At 48.4% G+C, this 17,124-nt stretch overlaps 1 protein-coding gene across 1 annotated transcript in view; it reads right to left on the bottom strand.

Moving 5' to 3' along the window:
- Positions 1–17,124, bottom strand: part of LOC144492779 (nitric oxide synthase 1-like) — a 342,106-nt gene that overhangs the window by 47,597 nt on the left and 277,385 nt on the right. Inside the window, exons 22-23 of the mRNA XM_078211199.1 lie at positions 1,336–1,423; positions 1,051–1,172 (exon numbers count right to left, since the gene is read on the bottom strand). Coding sequence (XP_078067325.1) covers positions 1,051–1,172; positions 1,336–1,423 — 210 coding nt within the window. The remainder of the gene's footprint in view (positions 1–1,050; positions 1,173–1,335; positions 1,424–17,124) is intronic.

Consider the following 17,124-nt stretch of genomic DNA (forward strand, 5'->3'; position numbering starts at 1 on the left):
GCTTGGGCCCCAGCTGTTCATAGCATATACAAATGACTTGGATGAAGGAACCAAATGTAACATCTCCAAATTTGCTGATGACACAAAACTAGGCAGAATTATGAGTTGTGAGGAGGATGCAAGGGGGCTTCAAAATGATTTAGACAAATTGAATGAGTGGGCAAACACATGGCAAATGCAGTTCAACATTGCTGAATATGAAGTTATACACTCTGGTGTGCAAAACAGAAAGGGGGAATATTATTTAAATGGTGATATATTGGGATCTCTGGGTGTCCTTGAACACCAGTCAATAAAAATGGAGAGGCAGATGCAGCAAGCAATTAGGAAGGCAAATGGTATGTTGGATTTGAGTTCAGAAGGAGAGGTATATTACTCAGGCCTCATTAAGGGCCTTAATGAGACCACACTTGGAGGACTGTGTGCAGTTTTGGTCTTCCTATCTAATAAAGGATGTACTTGACATGGAGGGAATGCAGCACAGGTTCACTAAGCTGATACCAAGGTTGGTGGGACTGTCCATTGAGGAGAGATTGTTTCGACTGAACCTGTATTCACTAGAGTTGAGAAGGGTGAAAGGATTTTTGATTGAAATTCTAACAGGGCTGGGGCAGGCAGGGTGTTTTCCCTGGTTGGGGAATCTAGAACCGGGGGTCATAGTCTTAGGATATGGGGTAGCATTGATCATTTATGATAGAGACGAGAAAACATTTAATCACTCAGAGGTGAACCTGTGGAATTCCCTACCACAGAAGGCTGTGGAGGCCAAGTCACTGAAAGTATTCAAGAAAGAGATAGATTTAAAAAAAAATTTCATAGCATCAAAGGGTATGGGGAGAAAGCAGGATAATGGTTTTGAGTTGGATGATCACCATGATCATATTGAATAGTGGAGCAGGCTCAAAGGGCTGAATGGCCTATTCCTACCCCTATTTTCTATGTTTCCATGAGAAGGAGAATAAGGGGGAACCTGAAGGAGAAAGGGGGATGAGGAAGGGTGAGTTGATGAACCATAACTCTATATGGAATTGTGAGTGGGAATGCACAAACCTTTGTTTTCAATCTCATATAATCTCTGTTGCCAGAAACTTCTGTAAGGAGCAATCCCAGTGCCAGGACCCACAAGCACACATGGGACTGAGATTTCCCGTGGCAGGTGGAACAGTGGAGTCCTATAAACAAGACAGAGTTACAGGTTTAATGTGGGTGTAACAGTTCAGAATGGCTTCTGTGAATCTCTCTCTCCACACTGCTGCCTCCGAATCGCAATGCTGCATGTTTATGTGAACGGAGTGGGTGGGGCCATTCCATATTTTGTTCTGTTTGAGATCCTACCTTCTGATGAAACATGGAACAGCCTGACCAGGATTAATGCGATTCAGCCAGGAGGAACAGACTCCATGTCGCAGAGGACCCTGATCATCTGAAAAGATACAGAAAAAAAGACAATCAAAACGTGTGGACACATAAACTGAAGTCAGTAAGTAAAAGGCCCTTTCTCAGGGAAAATTTGTACCCGAGTAGAATCAGTCCCTGGTGAGGTATAGAGTCATTGTGAATGCATGTCTGAACCTCAGAGAAAGTCAGTGCCTGTGTACTTCTTGACCTAAGAGAGACTCGTGTCTATATGCATCTGAACGTCAGGGAGACTCAGTGTCTATCTGCATCAGGATCAGAGAGGGTCAGTGTCTGGAACTCGGAAAGTCATAGAGGGCTTTACCGATGGACTTTCCCATTGATCTTACCCCCGATGGGCGAGGCGAGCCAGTAAGATCAGGGTGACCTGACAGAAGTTTATAAAATTATGAGAGGTATAGATAGGGTGAACAGATGGAAGCTTTTTCCTAGGGCAGAAATGACAATTACAAGGGGGCACAAGTTCAAGATGAGGAGGGAGATGTGCAGGGCAAGTTTCTTTACACAGAGAGTGGTTGGGGCCTCACTGCCAGGTTAGTGACATTCAAGACTCATCTGGATAGATACATGAACGGACGGGGAATAGGGGGATACAAGCGATTTGTCTGGATCGTACAATGTGATCGGCGCAGACCTGGAGGGCCTATTCCTGTGCTGCACTGTTCTTTGTTCTAATACCCTGGAGCTTCTGACCTGGTCCTTAACACAACGGAAGACTAAAAGTAAAGATCAACACAGGAGCAAAGTGCAACGTTCAGGTCCAGCAGCTGTTGCAGAAAATCAACCCATATTCTGTCCCAGATCCTAATACTTAGGTGAAGCTTTGTGGTGTATGGCAGACAAACTCTCCACACAGTAGGTTTGGTCACTCTCTATTTCTGCAGGATGGCTTCCAATTTCCAGTTGTCAACCAAAACGTGAAGTCACTGCTGGGTCTTTGGTTCAGCATCACACTGGGGTTAATCACCTTGGTCCAGACGTATACACTCTGCAGCACTCAGCTCCAGAAATGATCAAGTATGAAGACCTATTCAACTATGAAATAATTGAGAAGCTACCTGCAATAATATATCATATGAGGTTAGATGATTCGGTGTCACTGGCACTCTGTGCACCCAGAAGAGTTCCCTTAGTGATGAAACAAAAAGTAGTCAATAAGCTGCATCAGATGATGACACTGTGTCATAACTCCCATAGACGAGGCCACAGAATGGGTTTCAGCAATGGTGGCTGCAGTAAAAGATGGCAGAGTTAGGATCGGCATTGACCCAGTTCGCCCAAACAAGGCACTGCTGAGACCTCATCACCCTCTGAAGACAGTGGAACAGGTGACAGCAGACATGCCCTGTTTCAAGGTTTTCAGCATCCTGGATGTGAATTGTGGATTCTCGCAGATCCCGCTCAATGAAGGAGCCTCAAAACTTACTATCTTCATGTCTCCATACAGTTAATGCTTAACCCTGTTAAATGCAGAGGGAGTGGGGACCCGCTGCCACTCTGCATGAGAGATCGTGGGGGGGAGGGGTGGTGGTGAGCTGCCACTCTGCAGTTGCGATTGTTAGGGGGAAGGAGGGGGGGGGAGAAAATCGGTCTGGGTTGGGGGCGGGGAATTCAATCAGTCCGGCTATGAGGGAGGTCATGATCGGCCACATGGGGGGGGGGGGGGGGCCTGCTTTAGTCCATGGAGGCTGGCTGAGAGAGGCAAAGGCCTCTCTCAGAGTGACAGACCTCTCTGCTCTCAGAGCCGAGGGACCTGTGCAGTGCAATGGCACCTACAGCAGCTCTCAGCCAATATTCAGGTGATATAATCCTCGCCCCATGCCCCTATAGGCAAGGAACAGTTTTTAAGGGATTTTTTGCTCCAAATGCATAAGATAACAGATTTGAACTCGGCCAAAAAATAGATCAGAAAATCTCCCATTTTCATGCTTGTTCTGGATTTTTTCCACAAGATCGCCGTCTTGGCATCTGTGTATCTGGACCTTCGAGGGTGTTAGTGTCTGTGGAGCTTGGGGAAAGTCAGTGTGTGTGTGTGGGTATGGACCTCAGAGAGAGTCAGTGACTGTGTCATCTGGACCTCAGAGAATGACAGTGCCTGTGGGGATTTGCACCTCAGAGGGAGTCATAGAACATAGAAAAGCTACAGCACAAACAGGCCCTTCGTACCACATGTCCCTACCTACTAGGCTTACCTATAACCCTCTATCTTACTAACTTCCATGAACTTATCCAAAAGTCTCTTAAAAGACCCCATCAAATCCGCCTTCACCACCACTACCGGCAGCCGATTCCACCCGCTGAGTGAAAAACTTACCCCTAACATCTCCTCTATACCTAGTCCCCAGCACCCTAAACCTGTGACCTCTTGTGGCAACCATTCCAGCCCTGGATAAAAGCGTCTGAGAATCCACTCTATCAATACCTCTCAACATCTACTCATACCGGGCGGCACAGTAGCACAGTGGTTAGCACTGCTGCTTCACAGCTCCAGGGTCCCGGGTTCGATTCCCGACTCGGGTCACTGTCTGTGTGGAGTTTGCACATTCTCCTCGTGTCTGCGTGGGTTTCCTCCGGGTGCTCCGGTTTCCTCCCACAGTCCAAAGATGTGCGGGTTAGGTTGATTGGCCAGGTTAAAAAATTGCCACCTAGAGTCCTGCGATGTGTAGGTTAGAGGGATTAGCGGGTAAAATATGTGGGGGTAGGGCCTGGGTGGGATTGTGGTCGGTGCAGACTCGATGGGCCGAATGGCCTCCTTCTGCACTGTAGGGTTTCTATGATTTCTATGATGATTTCTATGATCTTATACACCTCTATCAGGTCACCTCTCATCCTTCGCCTTTCCAAGGAGAAAAGACCTCGCTCTCTCAAACTATCCTCATAAGGCATGCCACCTAATCCAGGCAACATCCTTGAAAATCTCCCCTGCACCCTTTCTATGGCTTCCACATCCTTTCTGTAATGAGGCGACCAGAACTGGGCACAGTACTCCAGGTGGGGTCTGACCAGGGTCCTATACAGCTGCAGCATTATCTCCCTATTTCTAAACTCAATTCCTCTATTGGAGAAAGCCAGTATTCCATACGCCCTCTTAATTACAGCCTCTACCTGTGATGCTGCTTTGAGTGTCCTATGAACCCGGACCCCAAGATCCTTCTGATCTTCCACACTGTCAAGCGTCTTACCCTTAATGTTATATTCTTTCATCCTATTCGACCTGTCAAAATGAACCACCACACACTTATCTGGGTTGAAGTCCATCTGCCACTTCTCCGCCCAGTCTTGCATCTTATCTATGTCTCGTTGCAACTGCTGACATCCCTCTACACTATCCACAACACCACCGACCTTTGTGTCATCAGCAAACTTGCCAACACATCCTTCCACTTCCTCATCCAGGTCATTTATAAAAATCACAAAGAGCAAGGATCCCAGAACAGATCCCTGGGGCACTCCACTGGTGACCGACCTCCATGCTGAAAAAACCCATCTACAACCACTCTTTGCCTTCTGTGGGCAAGCCAGTTCTGAATCCACAAAGCAATGTCCCCTTGTATCCCATGCCCCTTCACTTTCTCAATGAGCCTTGCATGGGGCACCTTATCAAATGCCTTGCTGAAATCCATATAAACTACAGCTACCGCTCTTCCCTCATCTATGTGTCGAGTTACATCTTCAAAAAATTCAATTAGGCTCGTAAGGCATGATCTGCCTTGGACAAAGTCAGTGTCTATATGCGTCTGGACCTCAGAGTCAATGTCTCTGTGCGTTTGGAGCTCAGGGAGAAGCAATGTTGGTGTGTATGTCTGAAGCTTGGGCTGAGTCAGTGTCTGTGTGCTTCTGGACATGAGAAACAGTCAATATCTGTGTGCGACTGGACCCCAGAGAGAAAGTCAATGTGTGTGGCTCTGCAGCTCACAGAGTGTCAATGTCTCTGTGCGACCAGAATTTCTGGAGATTCAATGTCTGTGCGGCTGGACCTCAGAGGGAGCTGGTTTGTGTGTGTATTTGGTCCTCCAAAAGAGTCAATGTCTGGATGCGTCCTGTGGGAATCTGGACCTCAGGTATAGTCAGTCAGCATCTGTGTGTCTGGACCTCAGAGAAAGCCAGTGTGTATGGGCGTCAAAACCTAAGAGAGAGTCAGGCTGGAATTTTACCAACACGCCCGCCCCAATTCCGGGGATGGGCGAGGCTCGGAAAACAACATTCTTTGTTGGCTTCGGGCAGGATCGTACGAACCTTGGGTAGATGTGCCAGTAAAATTCCGCCCTCAGTATCTCAGTGGGCGGCACGGTAGCACAGTGGTTAGCACTGCTGCTTCACAGCTCCAGGATCCCGGGTTCGATTCCCGGCTCGGGTCACTGTCTGTGTGGAGTTTGCACATTCTTCTCGTGTCTGCGTGGGTTTCCTCCGGGTGCTCCGGTTTCCTCCCATAATCCAAAGATTGGTTAGGTTGATTGGCCAGGTTAAAAAAAAATTGCCCCTTAGAGTCCTGGGATGCGTAGGTTAGAGGGATTAGCGGGTAAAATATGTGGGGGTAGGGCCTGGGTGGGATTGTGGTCGGTGCAGACTCGATGGGCCGAATGGCCTCCTTCTGCACTGTAGGGTTTCTATGACTCTTCTATGAGTATCTGTATGTCTGGAGCTTGGGTTGAGTCAGTGTCTGTGCGAGTCTGGACCTCAGAGAGAGTCAGTGTCCGAGTGCGTCTGCTCCTCTGAGAGAGCTGGTGTCTGTGTGGCCCCTGACCTCAGACAGTGTCAAAATCTGTGTGTGTCTGGACCTCAGAGAGAGTCAGTGGCTGTGTGCACCTGGAATTCAGAGAGTCAGCTTATATGTGCGCCTGGACCTCGGATAGAGTCAGTGTCTAGCGTCTCGAATTCAGGGAGATTCAGTGTCTGTGTGCGGCTGGAACTCAGGGAGAGTCAGTGTCCGCGTGCATCTGGATGTCAGAGAGAGTTAGTATCTGTGCCTGTCTGGACCTCAAGAGATAATCACTGTCAGTGTCTATCTGGAGGTCAGAGAGAGTCAGTGTATCTGGAATTTAGACAGAGACAGTATCTGTGTACCTCTGGACCTCAGAGAAAGAGTCAGTGTCTGTGTGCATCTGGAGCTCAGCAAATGTCAGTGTCTGTGTACATCTGGCCATAGTGGAGAGTCAATGTCTATCTGCATCTGGATTTCAGAGAAGTTCAGTGTCTGTGTGCTTCTGGAGCGTGGGGAGAGCCAGGGTCTGTGTGCACCCAGATCTTGCGGAGAGTGGCTGTCTGTGTGCATCTGGATTTCAAAGAGAGTCAGTGTCTCTATGCATAGACACTCAGAGTCAGTGTCTGTGTGTGTGTCTAGATTTCAGAGAGAGTCAGTGTCAATGTGCATCTGGATTACAGAGAGAATCAGTGCCTGTGCTTCTGGAGTTTGGGGAGAGTGAGTTTCTGTGGGGATCTGAAACTCAGCGAGGGTCAGTGCCTGTGCGCTTCTGGCTCTTGGGGATAGTCAGTGTCTGTATGTGTCTGGATCACAGGTGAGTCGGAATCTGTTCATGTCTGGACCTCAGAAAAAGTCAGTGGCCGCGATTCTCCCATCCCGACCCACTAATTTTTTGGTGGGTCGGGCCAGGACAATCACGCGTGTGCTGATTCGCGCACATGTTCCTGACTTGTGCGCATCTCCCAGCGACGGATATCTGGCATGGTCGGGACCACATTGGAAACCAGCGGGAACAGCAGGTAAGTGATTTTAATCGATTTTTAATGTGATTTGAATGTCATTATCGGGCCTGGGACTGAAGTCTCTGGGCCCGATAGTATCTCCCGCCCCGCCAGTACAATGTCAATCTGGCGGGGTTTAGAGTAGCAGCCCACTTTCGGTGAACTAGTGGAGACCCCGCTGGAATTAAGGGGGAGGCAATCGGGGTCCCCCAGCGGGTCGGGCGGTGGGGGGTTAGGGAGGTGCTGTCCCCTGGGCATTGGGAACCCTGGCAGTGCCAGCCTGTGCCCCCTGGCACTGTCCAAGGGGCAAGGTGTCCATGCCCAGGGGGCACCTTTGGCACTATCCACCGGACATTGGGCAGTGCCAGTGCGGCAGAGCCTAGGGGGCAGTGCCTACGAGAGCGATCAGTGGGGGTGGGGGGTTGCCCTGCCACACTGCATTGGGATTGTTCGGGGCGGGCTGGGGGGAGGGGGGGGGATCTGCCTCTCGGGGAGGAGGGGTGAGGTTTGCAGGAGTGTGGGTGTGGTAGGAGGGAATCACCTGGGGGATGGGGGGGGGGGGGGGGGGGGGGGCTGGAGATCGGGGGGGGGGGTGGTTGGGGCTGGCCCAGGAATGGTCGTGGTCGGAGCCATGATTGGGCCATGGAGGAATGTATTGGGGCAGCAGTGCGGTGTTCCTGGGCTGGCCAGCAAACCAGGCTAGATGGGTGGAGAACTGGCTTGGTCACAGAAGACAGAGGGTGGTAGTGGAAGGGTCTTTTTCTGGCTGGAGGCCTGTGACTAGTGGTGTTCCGCAGGGCTCTGTATCGGGACCTCTGCTGTTTGTGATTTATATAAACGATCTGGAAGAAGGTGTAACTGGGGTGATCAGTAAGTTTGCAGACGACACAAAATTGGCTGGACTTGCAGATAGTGAGGAACATTGTCAGAGGCTACAGATGGATATAGATAGGTGGAAATTTGGGCAAAGAAATGGCAGATGGAGTTCAGTCCAGATAAATGCGAAGTGATGCATTTTGGTAGAGCTAATGTAGGGGGGAGCTATACGATAAATGGCAGAACCATAAAGGGTGTAGATATGCAGAGGGACCTGGGTGTGCAAGTCCACAGATCCTTGAAGGTGACGTCACAAGTGGAGAAGGTAGTGAAGAAGGCATATGGCATGCTTGCCTTTATAGGACGGGGCAGAGAGTATAAAAGTTGGGGTCTGATGTTGCAGATGTATAGAACGTTCGTTCGGCCGCATTTGGAATACTGCGTCCAGTTCTGGTCGCCACACTACCAGAAGGACGTGGAGGCTTTAGAGAGAGTACAGAGGAGGTTTGCCAGGATGTTGCCTGGTATGGAGGGGCTTAGTTATGAGGAGAGATTGGGTAAACTGGGGTTGTTCTCACTGGAAAGACGGAGGATGAGGGGAGACCTAATAGAGGTGTAGAAAATTATGAAAGGCATAGATAGGGTGAACGGTGGGAAGCTCTTTCCCAGGTCGGTGGTGACGTTCACAAAGGGTCATAGGTTCAAGGTGAGGGGGGGGGGTGGGGGAGGTTTAACACGGATATCAGAAGGACGCATTTTACACAGAGGGTGGTGGGGGCCTGGAATGCGCTGCCGGGCAAGGTGGTGGAGGTGGACACACTGGGAACGTTTAAGACTTATCAAGATAGCCACATGAACGGAGTGGGAATGGAGGGATACAAAAGAATGGTCTAGTTTGGACCAGGGAGCGGTGCGGACTTGGAGGGCCGAAGGGCCTGTTCCTGTGCTGTATTGTTCTTTGTTCAAAGGTTAACGGATCGGGGCCACTGCACACGGGCAGAGGCACAGAACTGTCAGACTCTGACAGCCCCTGAACTTTTAATGATATTCCCAATTGTAACCTCTGCTGTGCACAGAGTGTGGGAGATTCAAGTCTGAACTCCCACTGAAAACACAATCGTGATTTACACAAGTTTTCCCGTGAATTCAGCACTCAGAACACTTTTGGGAAAATCGCCCCCAGTGTTTCTAGACGTCAGGACCTCAGAGAGAATCAGTGTCTGTGTGCTACTGGAGGTTGGGGAGAATCAGTGTCTGTGGGGGTCTTAGCCTCAGCGAGAATCAGTGTCTGTGTGCTACTGGAGGTTGGGGAGAATCAGTGTCTGTGGGGGTCATAGCCTCAGCGAGAATCAGTGTCTGTGCGCTTCAGGCCCTTGAGGAGAGTCAGTGTCTGCATGCAAATGGAGCTGGGGGAGTGTGAGTGTGTGTGCATTTGGAGCTCAGAGAGAGCCACAGTTTGTGCGTGTCTTGAGTTCAGGGAGAGTCAATGTCTGTGTGCATCTGGACCTTGGAAAGAGTCGGTTTCTTTGGGTGTCTGGACTTCAAAGAGTTAGTATCTGTGTGCATTCTGACCTCAGAATCAGCATCTGTGTGTTTTTGGACCTCGGGGAGAGTGGGTGTCTGTGTGCGTCTGGACCTCAGAGAAAGTCATTGCCTCTATGCATAGAGACTCCGAGAAAGTCGTGTCTGTGTGCATCTGGGCTTCAGAGAGTGTCATTGTCTGTGTGCAACTAAATCTCATGGGCAGTCAAGAGTCTGAGTGCGTCTGGACCTCAGAGAAAATCCATGTGCAGCTGGACATCAGCTAGAGGCAGTGTCTGTGTGCTTCTGGACTGTGGTGAGAGTGTATCTTTGTGCGTCTGTACCTCAGCGAGAATCAGTGTCTATGTGCTTCTGGCCGTTGAGGAGAGTCAGTGCATGTGTGCGTATGGACATCAGAGAGAGTCAATGTGTGTGTGTGTCTTGGCCACGGGGAGAGTCAGTATCTGCTGTGTCTGGACCTCAGAGAGAGTCAGTGTCTTCGTGCGTCTCTGTCCTCCCCATGGTGTCTGGATCTTAGAGAGGGACGGCATGATGGCACAGTGGTTAGTATTGCTGTCTAACAGGCTCAGGTTCAATTACGGCCTCGGGTGACTGTCTGTGTGGAGTTTGCACATTCTCCAGGTGCTCCGGTTTCCCCCCACTGTGCAAAGGTTAGGTGGATTGGCCATGCTAAATTGTCCCTTAGTGTCCCAACATGTGTAGGTTAGATGGATTAGCTATGGGAAATGTGTGGGGTTATGGGAAGAAGTTTAACAACACCAGGTTAAAGTCCAACAGGTTTATTTGGTAGCAAAAGCCACACAAGCTTTCGGAGCTGCAAGCCCCTTCTTCAGGTGAGTGGGAATTCTGTTCACAAACAGAGCTTATAAAGACACAGACTTAATTTACATGAATAATGGTTGGAATGCGAATACTTATGGGGACAGGGCGGGGGAGAGATCTTGGGTAAGATACTCTGTCAGAGAATTGGTGCAGACACGATGGCTAAATGGCCTCTTCTGCACTGTGGTGATTCAATGATTTCAGAATCACTGTCCAAGCAGTGTTCCGAATGAGCAACTCACTTCGTGCCATTCTCCTGCCTTGTCCTCATAATCCTGCACATTGATTATTTTAAAATAGAAACATAGAAGATAGGAGCAGGAGGAGGCCATTCGCCCCTTTGAATCTGCTCCACCATTCATCACGGCTGATCATCCAACTCAACAGGCAAATCCTACTTTCTCCCCATAACCTTTGGTCCCATTCGCCCTAAGTGCTATATCCAGCCGCCTCTTGAATACATTCAATGTTTTGGCATCAACTACTTCCTGTGGTAATGAATTCCACAGGCTCACCACTCTTTGGGTGAAGAAATGTCTCCTAATCTCCATCCTAATTATAATTATAATTATGGTAATTATAGGCTGGTTAGTCTGGTAATTATAGGCCGGTTAGTCTGGTAATTATAGGCCGGTTAGTCTTACTTCGGCGGCCGGTAAGTTAATGGAAAAGGTCCTGAGGGATAGGATTTACGACCATTGGGAGAGATGCAGCTTAATCCGGAATAGTCAACATGGATTCGTGAAATGCAAGTCTTGCCTCACAAATTTGATTGAATTTTTTGAGGAGGTAACTAAGTGTGTCAATGAAGGTAGAGCAGTTGATGTCATATGCATGGATTTTAGTAAGGCGTTTGATAAGATCCCCCATGGTCGGCTCATGAAGAAAGTAAGGAGGTGTGGGATAGAGGGAAATTTCGCCGATTGGATAAGTAACTGGCTATCTCATAGAAGACAGGTGGTGGATGGAAAATTTTCAGACTGGAGACCAGTTACCAGCGGTGTACCACAGGGATCAGTGCTGGGTCCTCTGCTATTTGTGATTTTTATAAATGACTTGGAGGAGGGGGCTGAAGGGTGGATCAGTAAATTTGCTGATGACACCAAGATTGGTGGAGTAGTGGATGAGGGCTGTTGTAGGCTGCAAAGAGACATTGATAAGATGCAGAGCTGGGCCGAAAAATGGCAAATGGAGTTTAACCCTGATAAGTGCAAGGTGATTCATTTTGGTAGGACAAATTTGAATGCGGTTAACAGGGTCAAAGGTAGGGTTCTGAGGAAAGTGGAGGAACAGAGAGATCTTGGGGTTCATATCCACAGATCTCTGAAGGTTGCCACTCAAGTGGATAGAGCCGTGAAGAGGGCCTATAGTGTGTTATTTATTAACAGGGGGTTTGAGTTTAAGAGCCGTGGGGTTATGCTGCAACTGTACAGGACCTTGGTGAGACCACATTTGGAATATTGTGTGCAGTTCTGGTCACCTCACTATAAGAAGGATGTGGAAGCGCTGGAAAAAGTGCAAAGGAGATTTACCAGGATGCTGCCTAGTTTGGAGAGTAGGTCTTATGAGGAAACGTTGAGGGAGCTCGGGTTTTCTCTTTAGAGCGGAGGAGGTTGAGAGCCGACTTAATAGAGGTTTATAAGATGATGAGGGGGATAGATAGAGTGGACGTTCAGAGACTATTTCCATGGGTGCATGTAGCTGTTACTAGGGGGCATAATTATAAGGTTCGTGGTTGGAGATATAGGAGGGATGTGCAAGGTAGGTTCTTTACTCAAAGAGTGGTTGGAGTGTGGAATGGACTGCCTGCTGTGATAATGGAGTCGGACACTTTAGGAACTTTCAAGCGGCTATTGGATAGGCACATGGAGCACACCAGAATGATAGGGAGTGGGATAGCTTGATCTTGGTTTCGGAAAAGGTTCGGCACATTTTCGTGGGCCGAAGAGCCTGTACTGTGCTGTACTGTTCTATGTTCTAAATGGTCTACCCCGAATCCTCAGACTGTGACCCCTGGTTCTGGACTCCCCACCATCGGGAATATCCTCCCTGCATCGACCCTGTCTAGTCCTGTTCGAATTTTATAAGTCTCTGTGAGATCCCCCCTCATTCATTTGAACTCCAGCGAAAACAATCCTAACTTAGTCAATTTCTCCTCATACCTTAGTCCCACCATCCCTGCAATTATCCTGGTAAATCTTCGTTGCACTCCCACAAGAGCAAGAACATCCCTCCTCAGAAAAGAAGACCAAAAGGGACCAAAACTGCACGCAATATTCTACATGTGGTCTCACCAAGGCCCTGTATAATTGCAACAACACATCCCTACTCCTATACTCGAAACCTCTCGCTATGAAGGCCAACATATCATTTGCTTTCTTTACTGCCTGCTGCACCTGCATGCTTACCTTCAGTGACTGGTGCACAAGGACACTCAGGTCCCGCTGCACACTCCCCTCTCCCAATTTACAGCCTTTCAGGTAGTAATCTGCCTTCTTATTTTTGCTTCCAAAGTGAATAACCTCACATTTATAACAGTCTGTTTCTGTATTAAATGCCTGGATTGAACCTACCTCCAACACACTCTCAGACAATGTATTCTAAACCTTAAGTACCTGCTGTGAGAAAACATTGTTTTCTCATTTTGCTTTTGCTTCTTTTGAACAAAGAACAAAGAAGGAAATTACAGCACAGGAACAGGCCCTTCGGCCCTCCAAGCCTGCACCGACCATGCTGCCCAATTGAACTAAAACCCCGCACCTTTCCCGGTACCATATCCCTCCATTCCCACCCTGGTGTGAATTTGTCATGACATCCCTTTAAAGTCACTATCGTATCTGCTTCCACTACCTCCCCCGGCAGCAAGTTCCAATCACCCACCGCCCTCTGTGTAAAACATTTGCCTCGTACATCTCCTTTAAAACTTGCCCCTCGCGCCTTAAACCTATGCCCCCTAGTAATTGACTCTTCCACCCTTGGAAAAAGCGTTTGACTATCCACTCTATAGTGATGTCTTGAGGTGGTCATGCTGGAAGTCTTAAAGCACAGCAAGGCAGATAAATCCCTGGGATCTAATGAAGTATATCCCAGGACATTCTGGGAGGCGAGGGAGGAAATTGCGGGTCCCCTAGCAGAGATATTTGAATCATCGATAGTCACAGGTGAGGTGCCTGAAGATTGGAGTGTGGCAAATGTTGTGCCTTTGTTTAAAAAGGGCTGCAGGGAAAAGCCTGGGAACTACAGGCTGGTGAGCCTCACATCTGTGGTGGGTAAATTGTTGGAAGATATTTTGAGAGACAGGATCTACAGGCATTTGGAGACGCGAGGACTGATTAAGAACATAAGAACATAAGAAATAGGAGCAGGAGTAGGCCATCTGGCCCTTCGAGCCTGCCCCGCCATTCAACAAGATCATGGCTGATCTGAAGCGAATCAGTTCCACTTACCCGCCTGCTCCCCACATCCCCTAATTCCCTTATCGATCAGAAAACTATCTACCCGTGATTTAAACATATTCAACGAGGAAGCCTCCACCACTTCAATGGGCAGAGAATTCCAGAGATTCACTACCCTCTGAGAGAAGAAGTTCCCCCTCAACTCTGTTCTGAACCGGCCCCCCCTTATTTTGAGGCTGTGCCCTCTAGTTCTGGTTTCCCTTCTAAGTGGAAAGAATCTCTCCACCTCTACCCTATCCAGCCCCTTCATTATCTTATATGTCTCTACAAGATCACCCCTCATCCTTCTAAACTCCAACGAGTACAGACCCAATCTGTTTAATCTCTCCTCATAAGCTACACCCCTCATCTCCGGTATCAACCTGGTGAACCTTCTCTGCACTCCCTCCAAGGCCAATATATCCTTTTGCAAATAAGGGGACCAAAACTGCACACAGTACTCCAGTTGCGGCCTCACCAGTGCCTTGTACAGTTGCAACAAGACCTCCCTGTTTTTATATTCTATCCCCCTCGCGATAAAGGCCAACATTCCATTCGCCTTCTTGATCACCTGCTGCACCTGCAGACTGAGTTTTTGCGATTCGTGCACAAGGACCCCCAGGTCCCTCTGCACAGTCGCACGATGTAATTTTTCTCCATTTAAATAATATTCCAATTTATTATTATTTCTTCCAAAGTGGATAACCTCACATTTGCTAACGTTATATTCCATCTGCCAGATCCTCGCCCACTCGCTCAGCCTATCCAAATCTCTCTGCAGACTTTCCGCGTCCTCCACGCAATTCGCTTTCCCACTCACCTTCGTGTCATCAGCAAACTTGAATACCCTAGATTCAGTCCCCTCCTCCAGATCATCTATGTAAATGGTAAACAATTGAGGCCCCAGCACCGATCCCTGCGGCACGCCACTGGTCACCAACTGCCAACCAGAAAAGCACCCATTTATCCCAACTCTCTGCTTCCTGTTAGATAGCCAATCCTCAATCCACGCCAACACCTTACCCCTAACTCCGTGTACCCCAATCTTCTGCAGCAACCTTTTGTGAGGCACCTTATCGAACGCCTTCTGGAAATCTAAAAACACCACATCCACCGGTTCCCCTCTGTCAATCGCACTAGTGACATCTTCATAAAAGTCCAGTAGATTCATAGAATCATAGAAACCCTACAGTGCAGAAGGAGGCCATTCGGCCCATCGAGTCTGCACCGACCACAATCCCACCCAGGCCCTACCCCCATATATTTACCCACTAATCCCTCTAACCTACGCATCTTAGAATTCTAAGGGGCAATTTTTAACCTGGCCAATCAACCTAACCCGCACATCTTTGGACTGTGGGAGGAAACCGGAGCACCCGGAGGAAACCCACGCAGACACGAGGAGAATGTGCAAACTCCACACAGACTCGTCAAACACGACTTTCCCTTCATGAATCCATGCTGCGTCAGCTTGATCGAACCATTCTTATTCAGGTGCTCTGTTATTTCCTCTTTAATAATGGACTCTAGCATCTTCCCAACTACGGACGTTAAGCTAACCGGCCTGTAGTTACCCGCCTTTTGTCTACTTCCTTTTTTAAACAGTGGCGTAACAGTAGCTGTTTTCCAGTCAGCCGGCACTACCCCAGAGTCCAGCGAATTTTGATAAATTACTACTAACGTATCTGCTATTACCTCAGCCATTTCTTTCAGTACCCTGGGATGCATTCCATCCGGGCCCAGGGACATGTCTACCTTCAGTCCTATTAGTCTACCAAGCACCACCTCCTTAGTAACAGTAATTGTATTAAGGACCTCCCCTCCCACCAACTCTCGATCTCTAATATTCGGCAAACTATTTGTGTCTTCCACCGTGAAGACCGACACAAAGAACTTATTTAAAGTCTCAGCCATTTCCTCGTTTTCCACTATTAAATCCCCCCTCTCATCTTCCAAGGGTCCAACATTCACTCTAGCCACTCTATTCCTTTTTATATACTTGCAAAAACTTTTACTATCATTTTTTATATTTTCATAGAAAGAAGAATCATAGAAACCCTACAGTGCAGAAGGAGGCCATTCGGCCCATCGAGTCTGCACCGACCACAATCCCACCCAGGCCCTACCCCCACATATTTACCCGCTAATCCCGCTAACCTACGCATCTCAGGACTCTAAGGGGCAATTTTTAACCTGGCCAATCAACCTAACCCGCACATCTTTGGACTGTGGGAAGAAACTGGAGCACCCGGAGGAAACCCACGCAGACACGAGGAGAATGTGCAAACTCCACACAGACAGTGACCCGAACCGGGAATCGAACCCGGGACCCTGGAGCTGTGAAGCAGCAGTGCTAACCACTGTGCTACCATGCCGCCCGAGGAGCTAGTTTAGTTTCATAATCTATCTTTCCTTTCTTAATCGCTTTCTTCGTCGTTCTTTGTTTTTCTTTAAAGCTTTCCCAATCCACTAATTCTCCACTATTTTTGGCCACTCTGTACGCATCTGATTTTATTTTAATACTCTCCTTTATTTCCTTCGTTATCCACGTCCGGTTATCCTTTTTCTTACAGTCCTTCTTTATCACCGGAATATATTTTTGCTGAGTACTTAAAAAAATCTCCTTAAAAATCCTCCACTGTTCCTCAGCTGTCCTACCTACCAGTCTGCTCGCCCAGTCTACATTAGCCAATTCCACCCTCATCCTATCGTACAGTCAGCATGGCTTTGTGAATGGAAAATCATGTCTCACAAATTTGATAAAGTTTTTTGAAGGGGTAACCAAGGAGGTCGATGAGGGCAGTGCAATTGATGTTGTCTACATGGACTTTAGCAAGGCCTTTGACAAGGCACCACATAGCAGGTTGTTGCATAAGGTTAAATCTCACGGGATCCAAGGTGAGGTAGCTAAATGGATATAAAATTGGCTTGATGACAGAATGTGGAGATGCCGGCGTTGGACTGGGGTAAGGACAGTAAGAAGTCTCACAATACCAGGTTAAAGTCCAACAGGTTTATTTGGCAGCACAAGCTTTCGGAGCGCTGCTCCTTCATCAGGTGAGTGAGGACTCGTGTTCACAAACAGGGCATATACGGGCACAAACTCAATTTACAAGATAATGGTTGGAATGCGAGTCTTGTCTGCTTTCTTGCATCTTTGTAGAAACTTGATGTCTGTGTCGATGTGCGCAATCTTCTTGGAGATCCTGTCCACTTCATAGAAATCATAGAAACCCTACAGTACAGAAAGAGGCCATTCGGCCCATCGAGTCTGCACCGACCACAATCCCACCCAGGCCCTCCCCCCCATCCCTACATATTTTACCCACTAATCCCTCTAACCTACGCATCTCAGATGCCGGCGTTGGACTGGGGTAAGCACAGTAAGAAG

This window comes from Mustelus asterias, chromosome 4, assembly GCF_964213995.1.
Source record: "Mustelus asterias chromosome 4, sMusAst1.hap1.1, whole genome shotgun sequence".
NCBI classification, from domain to species: domain Eukaryota; kingdom Metazoa; phylum Chordata; class Chondrichthyes; order Carcharhiniformes; family Triakidae; genus Mustelus; species Mustelus asterias.